The following is a 21641-nucleotide window of genomic DNA, read 5'->3' on the forward strand; positions in this document are numbered from 1 at the left end:
AGGCGTGATATTATATGATCTCAGCCTCTCTCATTCGCCCCCTGGCAGCTCTCGAATGCGAGTTTGGGAAAGAGAACATGGCTTCGCGGAGCGGACAAGATAAATAACACCCGAGCATTGAAGGCAACAGGTAAGGCCGCGGAAAGTGGCCATACCCACTCGGAAAGGCCACTCGGGGGGAGGAAAGGTGAGCAAAAAGGAAATGACTGAGCCTCCCACCCCCTCGTGGGATTTCCTCGAGTGACGAAAGAAAATCTCTCCAGGAAGGTCTTCCTGGGACTTTTGTTGTGCCCGTCCGATTATTTGCTCTGCTTCTAAATCAGGGCGAATGGGAAGCGTGACTTAAGCCGAAAGATCTTTTCGTTCTACCTTTTCTACCTAAGGTATTCGCTTACTTTCTTTTGTCCGGCTTGTTCAAGGCTGCCCTTCCGAATCGGGTTTCTGACGATTAAGAATTACGATTTGGCCGAAAACAAAGTTAGTTTGAGAACTAAGCTAAGAAGAGCTAAGAAGTTATTAGTGGGCGTAGCTAAGTCTTAGTTTCCTTCTCGCAGAATTGCTCTGATACAGTCAACTCTCTGTGAACCCCACCAGCCAGCCTCGAAAAAGCTGCTTGTAGTTGCAGCTAGTCCAATAGTCCTTGGGAAGCGGTGGTCCCTCCTCCGGTTCACGGTCTCTTACGAAAGTGTGTTTCAGCACCTGGGTATGTTGACGCCAAGGTATTAGTGAAAGAGGGGAAGTCAGTCAATCCATAGACAGGACATAATTCTTGGCTATGTTTTCTGGTTAATAGCATTCAGTAAAATGCTGTACATGTATGTCCTTTCATCCCTGTAGTTCCCATCTCTTACCCCGTGAATGGGATTTTGTGAGCCAGGCAACTTTGCCATGCAAAGGAAATGAGGTAGCAGATGGGTGTACAAATACTTGGCCTATGTCTTCAGTGGTTATATTCCTCCTTCCTTCTGATTCTTGTGTAATTTCTGGGAGCAGTCTAATGCCATTTATATTCTGAAATCACAATGGTTGTACAGGTTAGGCTAGTTTGTGAGAGTTCTGTAGCCTGTTTCCAATGCAGCATTCATTGTACTTGACTTGTGCTAACTTGTGTCTGATATTCTTAGAGCGAGATTAATCCTTCCTAAAGTCTGTAGTGACAAATCTATTAATTTTGTCTTGACAGGCACCAGGCTATGTTATTTTTTTATGTTTTGCTATTTCAGCTGCTTATAAATTTGTCTGCATTTCCTCACTGCTCAATACCAATCAAGGAATCAAAGGGTGCAATAGAAGAAGGTAACTTATTTATATCAATCATTGTATTTTTGTATTAAAATTGTTCCTTATGCAAAGGACAAAATCAAAGAAGTAAAATTATGATTGTATACTGTAGCCTCATCTAAATGCTGTTGCTCAAAAATGGTTCAATCAGAGTTCAAGTGTCATTGTAATATATATAAATGTACACACACACTATGATATGTGTGTGTGTATGTGTGTGTATGTATATATATATGCTGGTTTTGTTGTATTCGGGTCTTTTCCCGTGTAAGATTGAGATTGTCTTGGCAATGTTTCAGCGAGGTCTCACTTGCCATATTCAGGCTGGTGTTTTTGGCTTAAAGTGTGATTGGAGCTGCCGTCTTTCTGTAAATCTTGGTGGGGAGGTATGGAGTGTTGGCTTTGTTTCAGTAAGTGGAATGATTGGTTGTGTGGTTGTATCATGATTGGTTGATTGGTGCTGGCTGTGTGTGCATTGTTGTATTGTATATATATATATATATATATATATATATAGCATTTGTGCTGATAAATAAATAAAGGTAGACTTTATTTATCAGCACAAATGTAACAAAGGCAACATTTAAAAAATTGATTTCTGCCTGGATGGCTCCTAGGGTGAGCCAAAAGACAGAAAAGAAGCAGTATGCTCCCTCCCATATTTTGGCATACCAGGGGTTGTGACACAAATACATATACATATACATATACATATACATATACATATACATATACATATACATATACATATACATATACATATACATATACATATACATATACATATACATATACATATACATACATACATACATACACACATACACACATATATATATACACACATATATATATATATACATATATACACATACATATATACATATATATACATACATACATACATACATACATACATACATACATATCAGGAACGTGCGTTCAGGGGAGGCAGAGCCGCACCGCGCTCATCATGAAAATTTTAAAAAAAGGGAAAAGGGAAAAGGCGCTGAGGAGCCTTCTGCACACGTGGTCGGGAATGGGAGCGCTCCGTGGTCCGCTTCATGTTGACTCAGGAGTCAGGAAGGAGGGGAATGGGACCATGTGTGCAGGAGGCTCCTCTAGCCTCAGCCTCCCTCCTGCGCACGTCCCATTCCCCGCCTTCCTAAGTCAACATGAAGGGGACCGCGGAGCATGAGCCGTGGTCCCCTTCATGTTGACTTAGGAAGGTGGAGAATGGGACGTGCGCAGGAGGGAGGCTGAAGGGATCGCGCAGCGTGAGCCGCGATCCCGCGGAGCACTCTCCGCGGTCCCCTTCATGTTGACTCAGGAGTCAGGAAGGAGGGGAATTCCCCTCCTTCCTGACTCCTGAGTCAACATGAAGGGGATCGCAGAGCGTGAGCCGCTGTCCCGCGGCTCACGCTGTGCGATCCCTCCTCCGCAATCCCTCCAGCCTCCCTCCTGCACATGTCCCATTCCCCGCCTTCCTAAGTCAGCGCCCTCCGCGGTCCCCTTCATGTTGACTTAGGAAGGCGGGGAATGGGACGTGCGCAGGAGGGAGGCTGACGTGGTCCCATTCCCCTCCTTCCTGAGTCAACATGAAGGGGACCGCGGCTCACGCTGATGATGTCACCAGCCTCACCAGCCATAAAGCTCACCGCACATCACTGATACATATATATATGTAAGTATGTATGTATGTATGTATGTATGTATGTATGTATGTATGTATATATATTCGTAAATTTTCACAGGTGTAGGTATGCTGGTCTTGTTGTATTCGGGTCTTTTCCTGTGTAAGATTGAGATTGACAATCTCAATCTTACACGGGAAAAGACCTGAATACAACAAGACCAGTGTGTGTGTGTGTACACACACATACATACATACATATATATATACACATACACACATATATACATACATGCACACATACATACAATTATTTATTTCATTCATTTATATGATTTGAAATAATGGTTTGTGATAATCAACATAAGAGAATGAAACCAAAAATTTAATTGTTCTGAATTTAAACCAGTTTTTTCAAGGCAATTTCTCTTTAGCATATTTTGTTAAATGTCACAAAGTTACAGCCAGTTATATAAATATATGATCTAGCCTTCCAAGAACATCATCTTCTTGTAATGAAAGTACAATTCACCAACATCATTACTAAGCCCTTAATATAGCCAAAAATTTACCTGATTTCTTCATCAGGTATGTCTGCAGCTTCTAGAGCCCTAGCTAGTTCTGAAATTGTGAAGAAAACTGCCAGGTCTTGTCCAGCTACTGTAGTCACCAGGATTTAAGGCTGATTCAAAAGCACAAATCAAACAGACCAAATCCAAGGACTAGTCAGGTGTAACCTCATTACCTTTCTGAGATCAAGCCAAATTGTCCAATAGATGATAGAAATTTGCCAATCTGCTGACCATATCCATAAACCTTTTAAAAGTTGTCTTGACAGACTCTTATCTCACCAAATTTGATAGCTCTTTGGGCAAATTCAGGTTCTTTTCAAAAAAATTCCTGCTCATTATATTCTTACAATATTTTTCTAATAAGTAACTTAGATAAAGATGATGCAGTTCTAAAGGTTCCTACAGATCTATATTGATGCATGCTAATGTAACATAGATATTGAAAAAACATGGGTATATTTTGTAGAATTAGACTTAGGTGAGATTTCCCCCTTAAAAAAGTAATTGCCTCAATAGTATTATTGGCTGGGGAGTTAAGGGAACAGTGGGTGATACCATTATAGTAAGGGGGTGATTCCATTCCTTAAACTAGAAATGACTTTCTTGCCCCTTAAACTCTCAGACAAGCTAGCTGGTCATGGTATAAAGGCAAAAGTGAGAAACATAGAAACTCAACTTTGAGACCTTTAATTACAGGAGACATATTCCACATTTGCATTCCAATTTTTACTCCTAAGTGGCTTTGCAAAATTAAAGGAATGAATAAATAATGCTGCTAAACAAAGCTTGTCCCATCTTTTGCATTTTATAGAAAAATGGAGATAACTTTAAAAATAGACAATTAAACACTACTGTGCTTATCGGCTCTTCTGTTTCTATTGTTTTGTTTGGTCAGAAAATTATGTTTTACATCTTTTGAAATTGCAGGAGGTTTTTTTTTTAATGTTTTTATGTTATTGTCATACCTTGTAATATTTCAGTAAAAGATACTTTAATTTACAGAGTTCTATAATAAATGACAAGTTAAAAAGTGGCATGCAGGCTGCATCTGGCATCTTTTCATGCTGCCATGGTTGCAGGAATGTAGAAAAAAGAATGTATAATTTAAGCTACAGTGACTATGTGGTTTCTGGTGCAACTTGGGAAACAGCATTTATTATTTTATTTATTTATTTATTCAATTTATAAGTCGCTCCCTCTCCACAAAGGGACTCGGGGCGGCGTACAATCAAATATACAAACATATGGCATGGAGGAGGTATACATAAAAAACTTTTACAGTTCATAAATAATAATAATAGCCACAGTGTTAAAAAAGCAGTAACAATAACGTTAAAAACAATTAAAATACCCTAAAATTAAAATTTACAATTTAAAATTGCCAGGGGGATTAGAGAGTAGAGTTCTAGTTAAGCCAGGCCGGCTAGTTGGAACAGGTGGGTCTTGAGTTTCTTACAGAAGGAGCGGAGATCGGTAGTTGTCCTAATGTCGGGGGGGAGGTCATTCCAGAGGGCTGGGCCCATCACAGAAAAGGCCCTACTCCTGGGCGCCGCCCTCTGGCACTGCTTAGTGGACGGCACCCGGAGGAGTCCCTCTCTGTGAGAGCGAATTGGTCGCAGGGATGTATGGGGCAGGATGCGATCCCGCATGATTAAAAACATTCATTGAATGGTACCTTGACTTTCTCAATGTAGCAGTAATAAAATAATGAGCATACAAAGAATTATATAAGAAATAAAGTGGGGAGGAGTTTTAAATATTTTAACAAATCCTTGGCATTCTAACATATTAACATTATTTTAACTATATTTTAGTATTCATCCTCGCAGAGAAAGCCAATTCATTCATTGGACGACATCTCCTATACAACCGATTTGACTTTGAACTAATAACCCAAGGGGATCTTGAAAGAGAATGCTATGAAGAGCAATGCAATTTTGAGGAAGCAAGGGAAGTTTTTGGAGATTCAAAAAAGACAGTAATTATTTAACTTACAATATTGAACATTTGATATATGCATTTTTGATTGATAACAAGTCAACAGCCTGGGATAAGTTATCCCTGGTCATCTTGTTCTTCAGTTGTTTGAACTGATCCTTTGAGAGATGTATGCAATGAAATTTCATTTTAATGTATGCCAATTAGTGTATATTCAAAGAGACAAAGTTATTCTAAAGTTATTCTAAATTCTGTCATGCAGGGATGGAAACCATCCCATTTAGAAAGCGGCTATCAAATATATACGTGAATGTCTTTATAAATCCAAACTCGTGTGAAATAGGAATATTTACTTTATTTTTCTTGGGATTAAGAAAACTGGCTTTCAAACTTTGTGTGATCACTTTAACAGTGACAAGATACCTACCATTTCATTTACTAGTCAATGTCTTACAGAGAAAAGGATTTGAAATGTGTAGTGGGTATGTGGATATTTATTTATTTTTATATTTATCTAGAAAAGTATGGATCTCAGCTCATACTCAAATGTATGAAGGCATTAAGGATGTGGTTTGTAAAAATCATATGTGGATGATGTAAAAAAATCCTAAACACTATTCAGTTAATGCCAGTGGTGTTCATACAATCATATTCTATGCAGTACTTTTTCTAGGAAAAGATGTGTTTCTTGTGAAAACCGTTTCCTTTTTCAAGCATCATATTATGGTACCATGGATGCTGGTAAAATGTAATATCCCTGCAACAGTGTTTGAATATTCACTCAATTATAAAGATGGAATGTAAATCAAATAAACAGAGCTGTCACTTTGAAAAACAAACACATTCAGTGCAATAGTCTTATTCTAGGAATAAGGTTCAATAATTGTCATTTATTATTTATTTATTTATTTTACCGTGCTTCTAGACCGCCCCCTCTCCCAAAAGGGACTCGGGGCGGTGTACAGTCCATGCAAAATATATCAAAATACAATAAAAAGTTGAATATGTACAGTTGGAATGGAGGAGGTTAAAATGAAATTAAAAGAACTGTACAGAGCCAGTATATATAAATATAAATTTAAATTTTAAACCCCTAAAACACACACAATAAATTAAAAACAATACCCCTAAAATAACCAGTTAATAGTGCATTTGCCAGGAGGAACAGTTGTAATTATGCCAGGCCTGCTAATCGGAACGGGTGAGTCTTCAATTTTTGCCGGAAGGAGCGGAGGTCAGTAGTGGTTCTGATGTCGGGGGGGGGAGGTCATTCCAGAGGGTTGGGCCCATCACAGAGAAGGCCCTACTCCTTGGTGTCGCCCGTTGGCATTGCCTAGTGGACGGCACCAGGAGAAGTCCCTCTCTGTGTGAGCGAATTGGCCGCAGGGATGTAAGTGGGAGGATGCGATCCCGCAAGTCATGATCCAACTATTTCAATTTGCTTCTAAAGTAACTCACAATAATTTATTTAAAATGTAATATCACATCTCTCCTGTCTTCCTCTTCCCCAGTATCAAAGACAAATTGAAATTTCAAATTCAAAAATGTCAATAGAAGTTGACATTTGACCAGTGTAATATAAGTTCTAAACAAATTACTGAGGTATTGATACATTTAATGTCTGGTCTTAACATTTGAAAGCAAGTACAATTAAAAGTTGATCTGGCAAAATCTGTCTACTTTAAATATATAAAGCCAAACTTGGTCAGGCTCATGTACACATAATCTAAACATGTGTTTTTGTTTTCTTAGATGTCTTTTTGGTCTGAATATACTTTGAGAGGTCCTGGCTCAAAAACAGGTAAGACAAAAACAACATATGATCTATTAAAATTATGTTGACATATAGTATCTTGGTTTATTCTTCTGTCTATGATGAATTACAGCTGTTTTTTCCAGTGGATATAGCAAACAAGAGATCCAAGCTGTAATCAGTGTATTCATCTTCAACAAGAAATTTGTTGTGGTTCTTCTGATGCACACAGCAGAATAAAGGAATTGTTGACACAAACATTGTTCAGCAAAAATGATTAGAAAAGGGTATTCACAGTATTATGACTTGGCATTTTCTTTTTTATATGCTATATTTTATATATGGAAAAGTGTTTTCCCTCAAACTAGTAATGCATAGACTCAGATGTTTAATTTCCTGCCATTATCTGCTCTGTCGTATGTTGTGATCATACAAATCATATATACATTAAGTTCTGAATTATCTGTGGACTAATGTATGGAACTTTTAAGCATTTCCAGAAATTTTTACATTGTGTTAGCAAAATCTGCTTCTACAATAGTTTGTGCAAGTGTTACCCCATCTGAATCTCCTATCCAGATCTTTCCTATGTTACTGGTGCATATTTGAAGAGTATCAATATAAAACTTTTTTGGTTGACCCCTTCCAAGAATTTCTTAATAGAAGATACTTAAGATAGGCTACCACTTGTCAGGCTGAACTTCCTGACATGTCCTAATCTATCCAGTTGGTCAGTTTTTAGAACCTTCAGCTGGAGCAATGAAGGAATATTTTGTGTTGACTGAGTTAAGGTTAAGATACTTTATGGGACATGACCTATTGCTGCAGGAGTAAGGGGTAAGAAGCCACTGTTTTGTCCTCTTTCCTTTCTCCTGTCTGCCTTCAATTGCTACAGCTTGTGGGGAGAAACCTCATACCCAAGAATTTTCACAATGGAAAAGCTAAGAGATTTCCTTGGCACTCAGAGAGTTCTACTTACACCCCATAGAAAAGATCTTTGGATATTCCTGCCTAAGGGCCAGAAAATTGTCATACAAAGTCACCAACATTTACTAGAAATGGAAGCATAGAAGAAAAATCAGACAACTATCTGTGTCTTTTTGTCTGTTTCTCTCTCTCTCCTTCCTTCCTTCCCTCCCTCCCTCTCCTTCTCCCTCTCCCTCTCTCTGTCTCTCTCTCTCACACATACCTGTTAAAACTAGTCACACTATCTCCATGAATAAGTTGTTGGGCTTCAGCAAATTTTGAGAGTTTCTTGTACAGAAATCACCTCTGACTGTTGTCACCTAATTCGTTAGCATTTAAAAGCTATAGTTGTACTTGAAAAGATGCATAATGGATATATTACTTTTATAAATCTAGGGAATAAGTTAAGGAATTTGAACTGTGATCACATTTTCTGGCAATACTGGATTAAAGTGTGATTTAAGGTAGATCAGAAAACACTGAGATGGTTGAATACACTTAACAGTCTTTCCTTTATGTGCAGATGGCAAAGTAGCAGAGAAGATTGACGTTATAGGACTTTTGACTGGATTGATTGCTATTGGAGTACTATTGATTATACTTGGATTGCTTATTTATTATCTGTGCCAAAGAAAATGCAAACCAAGATTACCAGGGTAAGAAAACAAATGTTATAGTTACCAGTATCAGTGTTGATATCAACATTAAACATATTATTGTATCAGGACATAGTTTGTATTCATGTTTACATTTGATGGTTATATTTTGCATAGATTTATGCTGTATGTACCTGAAACTTCTGGAGAATTGGTGAGATGACAAAAATTTAAAGAACAAATATAATTTCAATATTCAAAAAGGTGAAAATGATTAACCCAGGAAATTACAGCTAGTTTAATGTCTCTAATGGACAATCTACAATGGAACAGATTATCAACAAGCTATGATGCCAAGAATTGCTACCATTATCTGAAGTCAGCATGAATTTGCCGAGAACAAGTTAGGTTCATCTTAGGTTTTTTTAATGACAAAGTGACTAGTTTGGCAGATGAAAGGAATTCTGTGGTGTAGTATATCATATTGTTAGGATACTGGGTGGGTAAATATGGACTAGGCAGTAATAGGATCTGAAACATTTGCTGAATATGTACTGAATAAGTACATCAAAAGAGTGCTCATAAATGGTTCTATAGCTTCCTGGAGGGGAAATATTGATAACCTGGTGCTGGCCCAATAGCCCAATTGAATGGCCCAATGGCCCAATTGAAAATGCTATTTCATGTCTTTGTAAATGACTTGGAATATTTGGAGGTGGAATGTATGCATATTAAATCTGACAGAAAGATATTCAAATGTAAGGTCATGTGCTTGAATAGATAAAGCATTAGAAGACTGACTTGGCAGATAAGATTCCAATAAAGGAGAATATTTGTAGTTCAGGGTTGAAATGAGCGATCCTTGGTACTCTCTGAGCTTGTTGTTTTCTTCCAGACATTTCATTATCCAAACTAGGAAACATCATCAGTGTAAGTAAGGAGTGGGGTTTGCTCTCAATTTATATTCTAGTGAATTGCCCTGTCAGTGTTGGTGGGGATGGTCTTAGAGATTCTTTGGTTGGGCTGTTTGCTGTTGGCTTGTTTGGCACTTCCTTGATTGGGATATTTACTTGATTGTTAGTCTGATGTTAATCTTGGAGTTTATGCTCCTTTGATTGCTGATGACTGGTCTATTTTAGTCTTTTCATTACCTTTTTGTCTTGTTGATTGTCTCTTTTGCATAATTTATAGATATTGTTTATGCCTATGTATCTACTTATAGCTAATTTGTCAGAGTGCCAGGCTTCTAGAAATTTCCTAGCATTTTTGGACTTGGTTTGGTTTAGGATAATCAGTTTCCCAATTAAAACTATGGTTAAATCTGTCTGTATCTTGTGAAATTAAAGCCACTAGAATAAAGTGTTTTCATCATGTCTTCTGATGGTGTTCATGGATACATTCTGCCATTCTTCTGTTTATCCTATGTAGTGGCTGTTGCAATCATTGCACTGTATGTTGTACTCCTGTTTTTTTCTTCTGGGGCTGCTGGGTCTTTTGGTTTACTTAAGATGTTTTGAAGGGCTTTAGTTGACTTGTGTGCCTCACCGATTCCATGTGTTTGTAGTAGCCTGTTGGTGATTTCTGAGATGTTCTTGATGTATAGCAGTGTTATTGAATTTCAACCAATTGAAATACCCAGGATTATGGATCTCAGAAACGTCTGCCTAATGACATGCTTCCAATATGATGGACAAACTTACCAACAAATTAAAGGTAGACCTATGAGATCGCTGCCTTTAGGACTTATAGAAAAGATCATTATGCAATGTCTCAAAGTCATAACCCTTCCACAAAATCCCACAAAATAGGGATCCAGATATGTAGATGACACCTTCACCATGATAAAAAAGGACAGTTAGAGAACACTCTCAGTACCATCCCACTATCCTTCCTGAACATCCTGATCAAAAGAGACCACAATGGCAAGCTAGAAACATGTGTACAAGAAAGCCACCCACACCAATCAAGTGCTGTACTACCAAAGCAACAACCTAACGTCTGATAAAAGAAGTTGCGTGACAACCTTATGTAAACCACCACAACTCACTACAGCAACTCTGAAGAAAAAGAAAATAGAGCATATTTCTACAACATATTTCAGCAAAATGGATATCCACACAACTTTATCAAAAGGTTCCTGACCATTCAACCCAAAACAGCACAACTAACACAAACCGTAAAAGAATAACACTACCAAACATTGAGAAAATCTCAGAAACCACCAATAAATTACAACTACACGGAATCCGTGTGGCACATACCAACAATAGCACTTTAAAACCTCTTAAGGAAACCAAAAGACCCAGCAGCTCCAGAAGAAAAAAACAGGAGTCATTTACAATATACAGAGTAATAACGGCAACAGCCACTATGCACATCAAACAGGCAGAAGACTGGCAGAAAGCATCCATGAACCCCAACTAGCAGTCAGAAGACATGATGAAAACTCTTTAATTTCACAACACATGGAGAGGCTTAACCATAGTTTCAAATGGGAAACTGTGACCATCCTAGACCAAACCATGTTCATATGCATGCTGGTCTTGTTGTATTCGGGTGTTTTCCCGTGTAAGATTGAGATTGTCTTGGCAACGTTTCGGCGAGGTCTTATTCGCCATCTTCAGGCTGGTGTTTTGTAGCCCAAAACACCAGCCTGAAAATGGTGAGTGAGACCTCGCCGAAACATTGCCAAGACAATCTCAATCTTACATGGGAAAATATCCGAATACAACAAGACCAGCATACCTACACCCGTGAAAATCTACGAAAATATATATACACACACACACACACACACACACATACATATGCACGCACACACGCGCACACACACACTATGCAAAAGAGACAATCAACAAGCCAAAAAGGGAACAAAAAGACCAAAACAACTCCCCACCTGCAATCAGCACCTAGATTGAATATAAACTCCAAGATTAACATCAGACTAACAATCAAGTAAACAATACCCCAATCTAGGAACTGCTAACAAGTCAGCAGTAAACAGCCCAACCAAAGAATCTCCAAAACCACTTTCACCAACACTTGACAGGGCAATCCATTAGAATATAAACTGAGAGCAAACCCTGTTAGATACTTGCTTTAACTACAGTGGTTTCCACCAAGGTCCTCTGTTCCGGCGGGAACAGAGGTTTAATCCTATTGGTCGAAGGGTCTGACAGCTCCCTATAAAAGGGCTGCTGTCACACTCAACCTTCTCTGGATTGTTCTCACTTGTTGTACTTAATAAAGAGCTGTTGTTACCATTAGCCTGTGTATGCCTATCCATTACCCGATCTAACACTGGCGACAAAGGTGGGATTGGAAGGCAACTAGGCAAACCAAAAACATCATAGCAATCCAGCAAGTACATCCAGCCCGGAGCTCAGAGCGTGGCTTCGAGCAGCCATTTTTGAGTGGCAAACTCAAAACGCCCTCAGAACACAAAATGGCCACGCATGCCCCACTGACTCCATATGACCCAGTCACCGAGCACTGGGATTCGTATATGCTACGATTTGACGGCTTCCTTGAGGCCAACGACCTCATGGGCCTTTCTGAAGGCCGCAAGAAGAACATGTTCCTCGGACACTGTGGCTGGGAAGTGTTCAAAATGGCAAAAGCCCTCTCTGAGCCAACGCCGCTACAATCAGTCGCCTGGCCCGTGCTCCAGCAAACTCTGAGGACCCACTATGCCCCCAAGCCGTCCAAGCACGTTCGCCGGCATGAGTTTAACATCAGGAACCAGAAGGAGGGTGAATCAATCCACGAGTATATTGCAGCACTACGAAAGGCTGCAGCGTACTGTGAGTTCTGAGACCTGGACGAGCTGATTCTGGACCGCATAATTTGTGGCATGCGGGACATTAACTTACAGAGGAGGTAACTCGCTAAATCTAACCTCACTCTACAAATTCCCTTGGACAAATCCAGGGCGTCCGAATCAGCCATCAAATCCACTGAAACTTTACAGCGCCAAAGTGCTCCACAAGACACGCGAAAGAGTACATGCATACATCGCGAGGCTGCAGAGGCCGAGAGCTCAAAAGGCGAGGAAGAAGACAGCTGCCGCATGTGCAGTAGCCGCGCCCAGCCAGTGCGCAAATTCAAACCACATCTCTCGCCTTGCGCTAGCTGCAGCAGAGAACATACCAGATCGGCCTGCCATTTCCGCAACGCTACCTGCCAGTGTTGTGAGCGAAAGGGGCACATCGCCAAGGTGTGCCAGAGCAAATTCTCTGCTACTACCTGGTAGCCAAGAAGCGCACCAAACCACCAGCAGAGGCCCAACCAAGGGACCTGGCAGAAGCCACCATGGCGCTCAGAGGGTGACACTAGAGTCACCTACCATACGTCAATCGGCCAAGTCCGCACCAGGCGACCCAAAAAGCTGAAGGTCACAGTCCTCATCGAGGACTCTCCATGCAAGATGGAGATTCACACCGGGTCATCACTGACCATCATGCCATGGTCTACCCTCAAGCAGGCTATTCCTAGCCTAAAGAAACAACATCTACGCACCCCTGACATCCACCTACGCGATTACCAGGGCAATCGGGTCCCCATCATGGGCCAAGGCATCTTCCAGGTGAAATTCAAGTGTTTCAGCGGCCAACTCCCAGTGACGGTGGTCAGCGGCAACCTGCAGAGCCTCCTGGAGCTTGACTGGTTCGAAGCTCTGGCCTAGAAGTGACTGGTATCAACACCTTGAAAGACGACACCGCCAAAGCCATTTTTAAGGAGTTCCAAGACGTCTTCAGCACCGGTCTGGGTAAGTATGTGGGGATTCCAATCTCCTTTAATTTGGACCCCAACATAGCCCCCATAAGGCTAAAACCCAGGAGAGTACCTTTTGCACTCCACCCCAAAATTGATAGGGAAATTGACAAGCTCGTAGGCCAGGGAATCCTAGAGCCGGTTGATCACGCACGCTGGGAGACCCCTATTGTGACACCTGTCAAATCTGACAGGTCTGTCCGCATCTGCGCAGACTACAAGTGCACAATCAATAAAGCACTACAACAAAGCGCTTACCCATTGTAAAGCATCTACTACATTCGTTAGGCCCCGGAAAAATATTTGCAAAATTGGACATGGGGCAGGCATACCAACAATTGCCTGTAGATGGCGCTACTGTGGAGGCCCAACCATTGTGATGCACAGGGGTGCATTCAAATGTCACCACCTGCAATTCGGCATTAGTATCACCCCTGGACTGTTCCAAAGCGTCTTAGAACGGCTTTTGCAGGGGATTCCAGGAGTCGTCCCCTATTTCAACGACATCTTGGTATTGGCTGCAAATGAGATACAACTTTTCAAATGTGTACAAACTGTTTTGGCTCAAATTAGAGACAAAGGCCTCCGTCTCAAAAGGGAGAAATGCCAAATTAATGTGCCAAGGGTTGAATTCTTAGGGTACCTAATCGATGGCTCTGGAATTCACCCGATCACCCCAAAAATTCAAGCAATCCAGGACGCCCCCACACCTCACAATCAAATTGAGCTGCAGGCATTCCCCGGGCTCCTTAATTTCTACAGTGTCTTTCTTAAACTAAGAACGCGAAGTGGTCCTGGAGCAAAGCCAAGGCTGCCACATTTGCCATGGTAAAACGACTCTTGTCGGCGGACTCCTTTCTGGTACTGTACAGCTAGACCCTGCCATTGGTGCTGACCTGCGACGCTTCCCCGTTCTGGGTCAGTGCCATCCTCAATCACCACATGCCCAACGGAACCGAGGCTCCCATTGCTTTTTACTCCAGGACCTTGTCTGCTGCAGAGCGGAACTACAGCCAGCTGGACCGTGAGGCTTTGGCTGCAGTGGCCGGAGTAAAGAGGTTCCATGAGTACCTATATGGCCGTGATTTCGAACTAATTACAGACCACAAGCTGCTACTGGGCTTACTGGCTGGGGACCGACCTACCCCAGTGTCATTATCACAAGGGATGACCAGATGGATCATCTTCCTAGCTGCCTACTCCTACGTCTCATCCACCAACCAGGCTCCACTTTGGGGCACACTGACGCTTTGAGCCACTGTCCATTGCCTGAACTTCTTGCCGACCCTACCCCCGAGATGCCCGTTCTCCTCATTGACTGCCTTGAGCCTGGGCCTGTCTCGTCCAGTGACGTTGCCTGTCACTCTACAAAGGACTCTACCATCAAACAAATTTTGAAATGGGTGTGGAGGGACTGGCCAAAGGGGCGTGTTGGAGCTGATTTAAAAATGTATTTTACCAAAAGTGATGAGTTATTGGTTGTAAATGGCTGTTTACTGTGGGGGGACTGGGTCATTGTTCCACCCAAACTGCGCATTGCAGTATTAGAGGTTTTACACATAGGGCATCCTGGAATTGTCAGGATGAAGTCTTTGGCTAGGAGTTACATGTGGTGGTCTAACATGGACCGGGAGATCGACGAATGGGTGGCTACCTGCACACCGTGCCAGGAGTCCAGACCAGCTCCCCAGAAGCATCCGCTCAAGAACCATGGTCTAGGGTGCACATTGACTTTGTTGGCCCAGTTCATGGCCAGACATTCCTCGTAGTTGTGGACGCCTACTCGAAATGTCTAGAGGTAGTCCTGATGACCTCCACTACGGCAGAAGCGGTCATCAAGGTGCTATGGAGACTTTTCTCCAGCACGGCCTGCCCAACGTCTTGGTCTCTGACAATGGGCCCCAATTCACAACCATGCAATTTGAGACCTCCTAGCAGCTCAGGGAATCAGACATGCCCTGGTCGTGCCATTCCATCCGGCCTCCAATGGTCAGGCGGAGAGAATGGTGAGATCTGCAAAAGAGGCCCTCACTAGGATGGGCCCGGGAGATTGGCAAACACAGGTTGACCACTATTTGCTAATTCAGCATATCACACCCAGTGCCACTACAGAGAGAAGCCCCTCCGAGCTTCTCATGGGTCGCCGGCTAGGATCCCACTTAGACCATCTACACCCAAATTATTCTGCTGCATCGCCCCCTGACTCCACAAGCAAGATTTGGAACTTTAGCATAGGGGATTCAGTTTATGCCCACAACTATGCCAGGGGAACTCTGTGGATTCCTGCCACAGTGATAGGCATCACCGGGCCTCGCTCTTACCTCTTAGAGCTTGAGGACGGTCGGAATTGGAGAAGGCACGTTGATCAACTCCGTGGCACCTCTCCAACTCCACTCTTAGACAACCAGAGGTAACTCCTGCACAAGTTAGCCAAAGTCCTACCCAAATGGAGCAAATGCTCGCTCCCTCCACAGCCAGCTCAAGCCCAAGTGTGCCAGGAAACTTATCTGGTTATGTTGCAGGCCGGCAGCGAGCTCCGAGTAAAGCGGCTCTAGAAGCTCTAGCCGTGGCCTGTGAAAGGTTCCAGGAGTTTCCATCAAGCGGAGCTGCAGAGTAAACAGGTCCGTCCAACCTGTCCAAGGAACACCCTCCAACTGAACTGCGCAGGTCTGGCAGAGCTACCCAAAAGCCCGCCTACCTGCGTGACTACGTAACAAGTAGGATTATTCCATCCAAGAGGGGAGGGGTGTTAGATATTTGCTTTAACTACAGTGGTTTCCACCAAGGTCCTCTGTTCCGGCGGGAACAGAGGTTAAATCATTTTGGTCGAAGGGTATGACAGCTCCCTATAAAAGGGCTGCTGTCAGACTCAAACTTCGCTGGATTGTTCTCACTTGTTGTACTTAATAAAGAGCTGTTGTTACCATTAGCCTTTGCGTGCCTATCCATTACCCGATTTAACAAACCCCATATTTACTAGCACTGATGATGTTACCTATTTTGAGTAATGAAATGTCTGCAAGAAATAACAAAGGTCATTTGTTGAAGGTCAGAAGGTCAAGAAATCACAAATAAGATTTAAGTATTTAAGAGAACTTGCAGTCCACTAATACATTATATTGCCAAAAGTATTCGCTCACCTGCCTTTACTCACATATGAACTTACTGTAAGTGACATCCCATTCCTAATCCATAGGGTTCAATATGACATTGGTCCACCCTTTGCAGCTATAACAGCTTCAACTCTTCTGGGAAGGCTGTCCACAAGGTTTAGGAGTGTGTTTATGGGAATTTTTGACCATTCTTTCAGAAGCGCATTTGTGAGGTCACACACTGATGTTGGATGAGTTTATGTGGCCTACCACTTCGTGGCTTGAGTTGCTGTCGTTCCCAAACACTTCCATGTTCTTATAATACAGCTGACTGTGGAATATTTAGGAGCAAGGAAATTTCATGACTGGATTTGTTACACAGGTGGTATCCTATCACAGTTCCATGCTGGAATTCACTGAGTTCCTGAGAGCGACCTATTCTTTCACAAATTTTTTTAAAAACAGTCTGCATGCCTAGGTACTTGATTTTATACATCTGTGGCCCTGGAAGTGATTGGAACACCTGATTCTGATTATTTGGATGGGTGAGCGAATACTTTTGGCAATATAGTGTATTTAGGAATTGAAGGATAGGATGAATATGAATAATAATAAAGAATTTAGAAAGTGCATTATGCTGAGTCCAAATTTTGGTTTATGTAATTCAATAGGAACTCTACAATTCTCTAGGGTTTCATTTTGGATTATTTTCAGCCCTAGCTCGATGTGGCAGGTCTTGAATCTCTGACTTTTTCTTATGCATTGCATAAAATCTATCACTGAGTCACAATTCCTTCCAGAAATCTCTAACACATTAAATAAAGCATAGCATCTTGGAATTATGTGATACTTTTATAAAGATTAAATAATATATTAAAACTTCTATATCTGTACATACGTTTCCTTGGATATTGTAATATGAGTAGCGAAAATTACAGTTCATATTTTCTGGCAGTAAGGGAGCTGGTGTTCCCAAGCTGAAAATAAAATGGTATATTGTTTTTTTTAATAACACATGTATTACAATGTACATCTTGTCACATCAGTTGTCTTCCAAAGGAGTGAGAAAACTTATCCTTAGTGCCATCAGTTTGTTAAGCATATTTAGGTTAGGATTATTCCTAGGACATTGAAGATTTTAGAATGTACTGTTCTTCAAACAAGTTGTATTTATGGTTAGTTATTGAGGTCATCCCCTTAATATGTTCTTCAGTAACAAAACATTGTGGGAAAGATCCTAATCCTCTGTTTTTACTTGATAGCCTATGCAGGTATAATACAGCTTCTTAAAAATTGGATGAGTGGTTATTGAGCAATAACATAGCATGACTGTTCACCAATAATATTTTCACTAAAAAGAAATGTTTGAATGTTATTTGTTTGTAATTAGTCCTTTGAATCAACCAGAGGAAGGTCTAAAAATCATGGCATGCAGTATAAACAAAACTCTCTTCTCAGTTTCTGTGGAATATTACCTTTTCAAATTGTTACAAAGTGTGCAAGATATGCACTTATCTCACACCATTGTTCACAAACAGTGAATTCAGAGTAATAACGTCAGCAGCCTTCAGTAGCCTTTGATAATAGAAGACCTTAACTCTTTTCATAAAAGTAGCATTTCACTTTATCCTTTTCAGAATGACCACTAGTGATGGCAGAACTTTACTTCTTTTATAATTGTCATTTGGCTTCTTAAAATAGCTAATGGCAGTTTCTGTCTCCAAATAGTATGAGACGTTGTGAACTGGAAAGATGACAATATGATAACTTGTTGCCCATATCTATTAGCCTGTGCCATTTTGAAATGTTTAAATGGTTTTGTCTTTTTGTTTTCATGCTTATCCTATGTTCATGATTGCGTAGAACAATTAAGTACCTAATCAATAAAGTTATTTGTAAGGCTATGTTAATCATATTTGGGTCACATGCTAGTATAAATACAGTGCAATTATTTCACTGGCTGTGTTTTGTCCTAAATTCCAGCTGGTTTTGTTATTTTCTCTAGAAACATTTGCATTGTTGTAACAAGATGTCATTTCTTCAGAACTTTGTAAGAGTTTAAAATGTCATGTGAAAAGTTAGTGAAATTAATGTTTAATTCAACTTAATCTCTACTTTGAGTTAATGTATAAATGTATAAAATACAATGAATTGCCTATTAACATTTTATGTTCAAATGCAATGTCTTTTTTTCCCATTAATTCAAGAATATGTGAGTATACATAATTGTATTACCTGCAAGCATTGTTATATGTCACGAATGAAGGCAAATATACATGTCCTAGGACCTAGGATAATGTTGCAGGATCCAATCTGGATCAGTCACCTTTAGTCCCAGTGACCGGCCCAGATTGGATCCTGCAGTGTTATATTTCTTAACAAGTTCCTGGAATAATATTTTACAAATTAGATTTGTTATTCTCATCTCCCACATGTAAGCTACTTGGTAAATCCATGCATTGTAACCATACCACAATAACCAGAAAGGAGAAATAATCAGTGTAAGCAGTGATTGAAAGAAAACAAAATGATATGAAATAAATCTGAAATACAAATATTTGAAAGCTTCTGAAAATTGAGTTTAGACATTAGAGCAGTATAGTATGTACTTATCAGAAGTGGCCTGCAGAGTAATGGTGATGCTCTTAAAGCAGCTTTGTGTATTTGTTTTCAAACCAACTATGTTCAAGTTGTCTATGTTCAAAATGTTACTGAGTGACTTTGGACCAGTCATTTTCTGTTTAATTTACTGGGATTAATTCTTCTGGGATTAAAATGAAGGCAATCCCCATTTTTGGGTGTTTTAAGCTCCAAATGGCAGAAAATAAACCACAGACTTTGAGAATTAGGTTGCATGAACCTGGAAACAAAATCACATTTTTGAAAATTTTATTTTCATTTAATAGTAATGGTAATCAAAGACAGTAATTATGAAGAGGCATCTTAAAAAAAACATTTCAATAAAAACATTCCATTGTCCCATATTCAATATAAAACTGTTTCAAGAAACTTAACACTATACTCCAAATGTCCAGAATAGTTAATTTTTATCCATAATCCTACTGCCATTAAAATCTCTGATGGTTTTATAAATAATTTATGGAATTTGACAGTTTAACAGCAGAAATGGCCTTGACTTGGACATTAATGTCTACTTGTTTCTGTGTCTTCTGTTCCAGAACCTGCTTGGAAGGAAATCTTGATAACTCTTAAAAGTGCATAAAAAACTCTTTAACATGAATTTTCATGTTAGAATGAAATATGAAATTTTAACATAAATTTTTGGACTTAAAGGTTATAGTATCCATGACTGAACTAAAATTATAATTGTGGCTTATCTGAAAATGAGCCATTTCCTGGTTCATTTTGTCATTCTGATTTGGCTTCTGCTGCTATTTGGCAAGGCTAACAAATCTGGTGAGATCATCCATGTTTTGTTTAGTATTACACATCAAGAAGGAATTTGGGCTTGCTTTTCTTGGAATAAGTAAACTCACAAGCATTTTCCCCTTGGTTTGTGCTCTGATTTGTATTCAGAGATTACCTTTGTTGCAATTTAACAAATCACGGATTAACTTCATGGTTCTTTCCATGAGCAGATGTTAAGAGAAGTAGAAGATTGCCTGATTCAAGACTTTTCAGAGAATTGATTCACTATCATGTAAATGTGACCCTGATTTCATAGGAAGGAAACTTCATCTCTCTCAAAAAAAATAGTGAATCTCTATGACTTTCAAATTATGATTCCATGCTGTATCACGGAATATAAAGAATGAATGTACAAAGGGAAACATTGGGAAGCTAGTTTTTTTTTTACTTTTCTCAAAATAGACAAATAACCTTTCCCAAAGTAACCTCTTTTAGATGTATTGGAATTAATGGTTTCAAAATTCCCACTGTGGAAGATGTTAATTAGTAAGGTTGTATTAACTAACTTCTAAACTAGGAAGATGAAAATATTGTTAGCAGTTTCAATTGATTAATTAGCCTGACTTTTGTTTGTCCTTGTTCATCAAAGGTGGTTTTTTTTTATTCTAGGCACAGAAGCTGCAGGAGGCATAATTCTTCCATCGTCTTCCAAAGACAAGAAGAGTTTTCTTTAAATCCTGTCCCTCCTCGTACTATAGGACAGATAGGATTGCCAACTTATGATCAAGCAATGGCATTAAGAGAAAATTATGATTCTCCACCCCCTCCATATCCTGGACGTTCAGGAAAGCTCAAAGTATTCAAAAAGTCTCTCTCTCTTCCGGGTCCTTAATGAACAAACACGGTCTATGAAACTGTTGAGAATTAATCTTAATAAAAGATGTGCAGCTGAAATGCTATAGTATAGCACTCTAAGACAGTGAAAAGAATCTCTGAAGATGCCTGCCTATGATGGACTAAAGGGTAACAGGTAAACAAGGAACACATTTCTCCAATGTTCTAATAATTCTGAAAGAGTTATATTTCCATTTATGTGTGAACTTGGCTTCTATGCATTTTGAGCCATTGTGTAAATTGATGCGCATTTTTCTTTTTTCTTGTAACTGAATTTTATTTTCAATTCTGAAAATTACACGTTTGCTAGCGTTTTTTTTTTATTTTCTCCCATGATAAAAATGTGTTTGTGTCAGTTTTTAATTCCTAGTGACTACCTGATCTAGTCCCTACAGTTTTGTTGGCAATAATGTTGGGCAGAAATACTTTGCCATTGCTGCCTTTCTACGACTAGGAGAAAGTGACTGGCCCCATTTCACCTTTGTGCCTAGGGCAGGATTAGAACTTAAGTTTCCTGGTTTGTAGCTTGATGCCTTAATCACTACACCAAACTGGCTCTCCTATGATAAAAATGCTAACACATTATAATTTCAATTATCTAATTGAATATTTTATGTTTCTTATACTAGGAAGAATATCTCCATGTGGGTGTTATCAATAAGTTTTTATAAATAAAATAACTTTGTACCTAGTTTCATTTTCTTTGTTAATGCCAATTAAATAATGAATCTGAAAGAAAATGTCTGATATCTGAAAAATTGCCTTGTTTATTAA

The 21641-nt window shown here is 39.9% G+C and overlaps 1 protein-coding gene across 2 annotated transcripts; it reads left to right on the forward strand.

Annotated features, from left to right (window-relative positions):
• The first annotated feature begins 38 nt into the window (after positions 1-38).
• Positions 39-21559, forward strand: PRRG4 (proline rich and Gla domain 4). Of its 2 annotated transcripts, none has more exons than XM_081969776.1 (6): positions 39-130; positions 1184-1296; positions 5301-5464; positions 7177-7225; positions 8667-8799; positions 20643-21559. In XM_081969776.1, the coding sequence occupies exons 2-6, from the start codon at positions 1194-1196 to the stop codon at positions 20863-20865; spliced, it is 672 nt and encodes a 223-aa protein (XP_081825902.1). In that variant the 5' UTR covers positions 39-130; positions 1184-1193; the 3' UTR covers positions 20866-21559. The 2 variants fall into 2 exon arrangements, with proteins under 2 accessions (XP_081825902.1, XP_081825903.1); XM_081969777.1 differs by lacking the exon at positions 39-130 and adding an exon at positions 139-383.
• Positions 21560-21641: the final 82 nt, after the last annotated feature.

Source organism: Natrix helvetica, assembly GCF_964273705.1.
Source record: "Natrix helvetica genome assembly, chromosome: 1".
NCBI lineage: Eukaryota > Metazoa > Chordata > Lepidosauria > Squamata > Natricidae > Natrix > Natrix helvetica.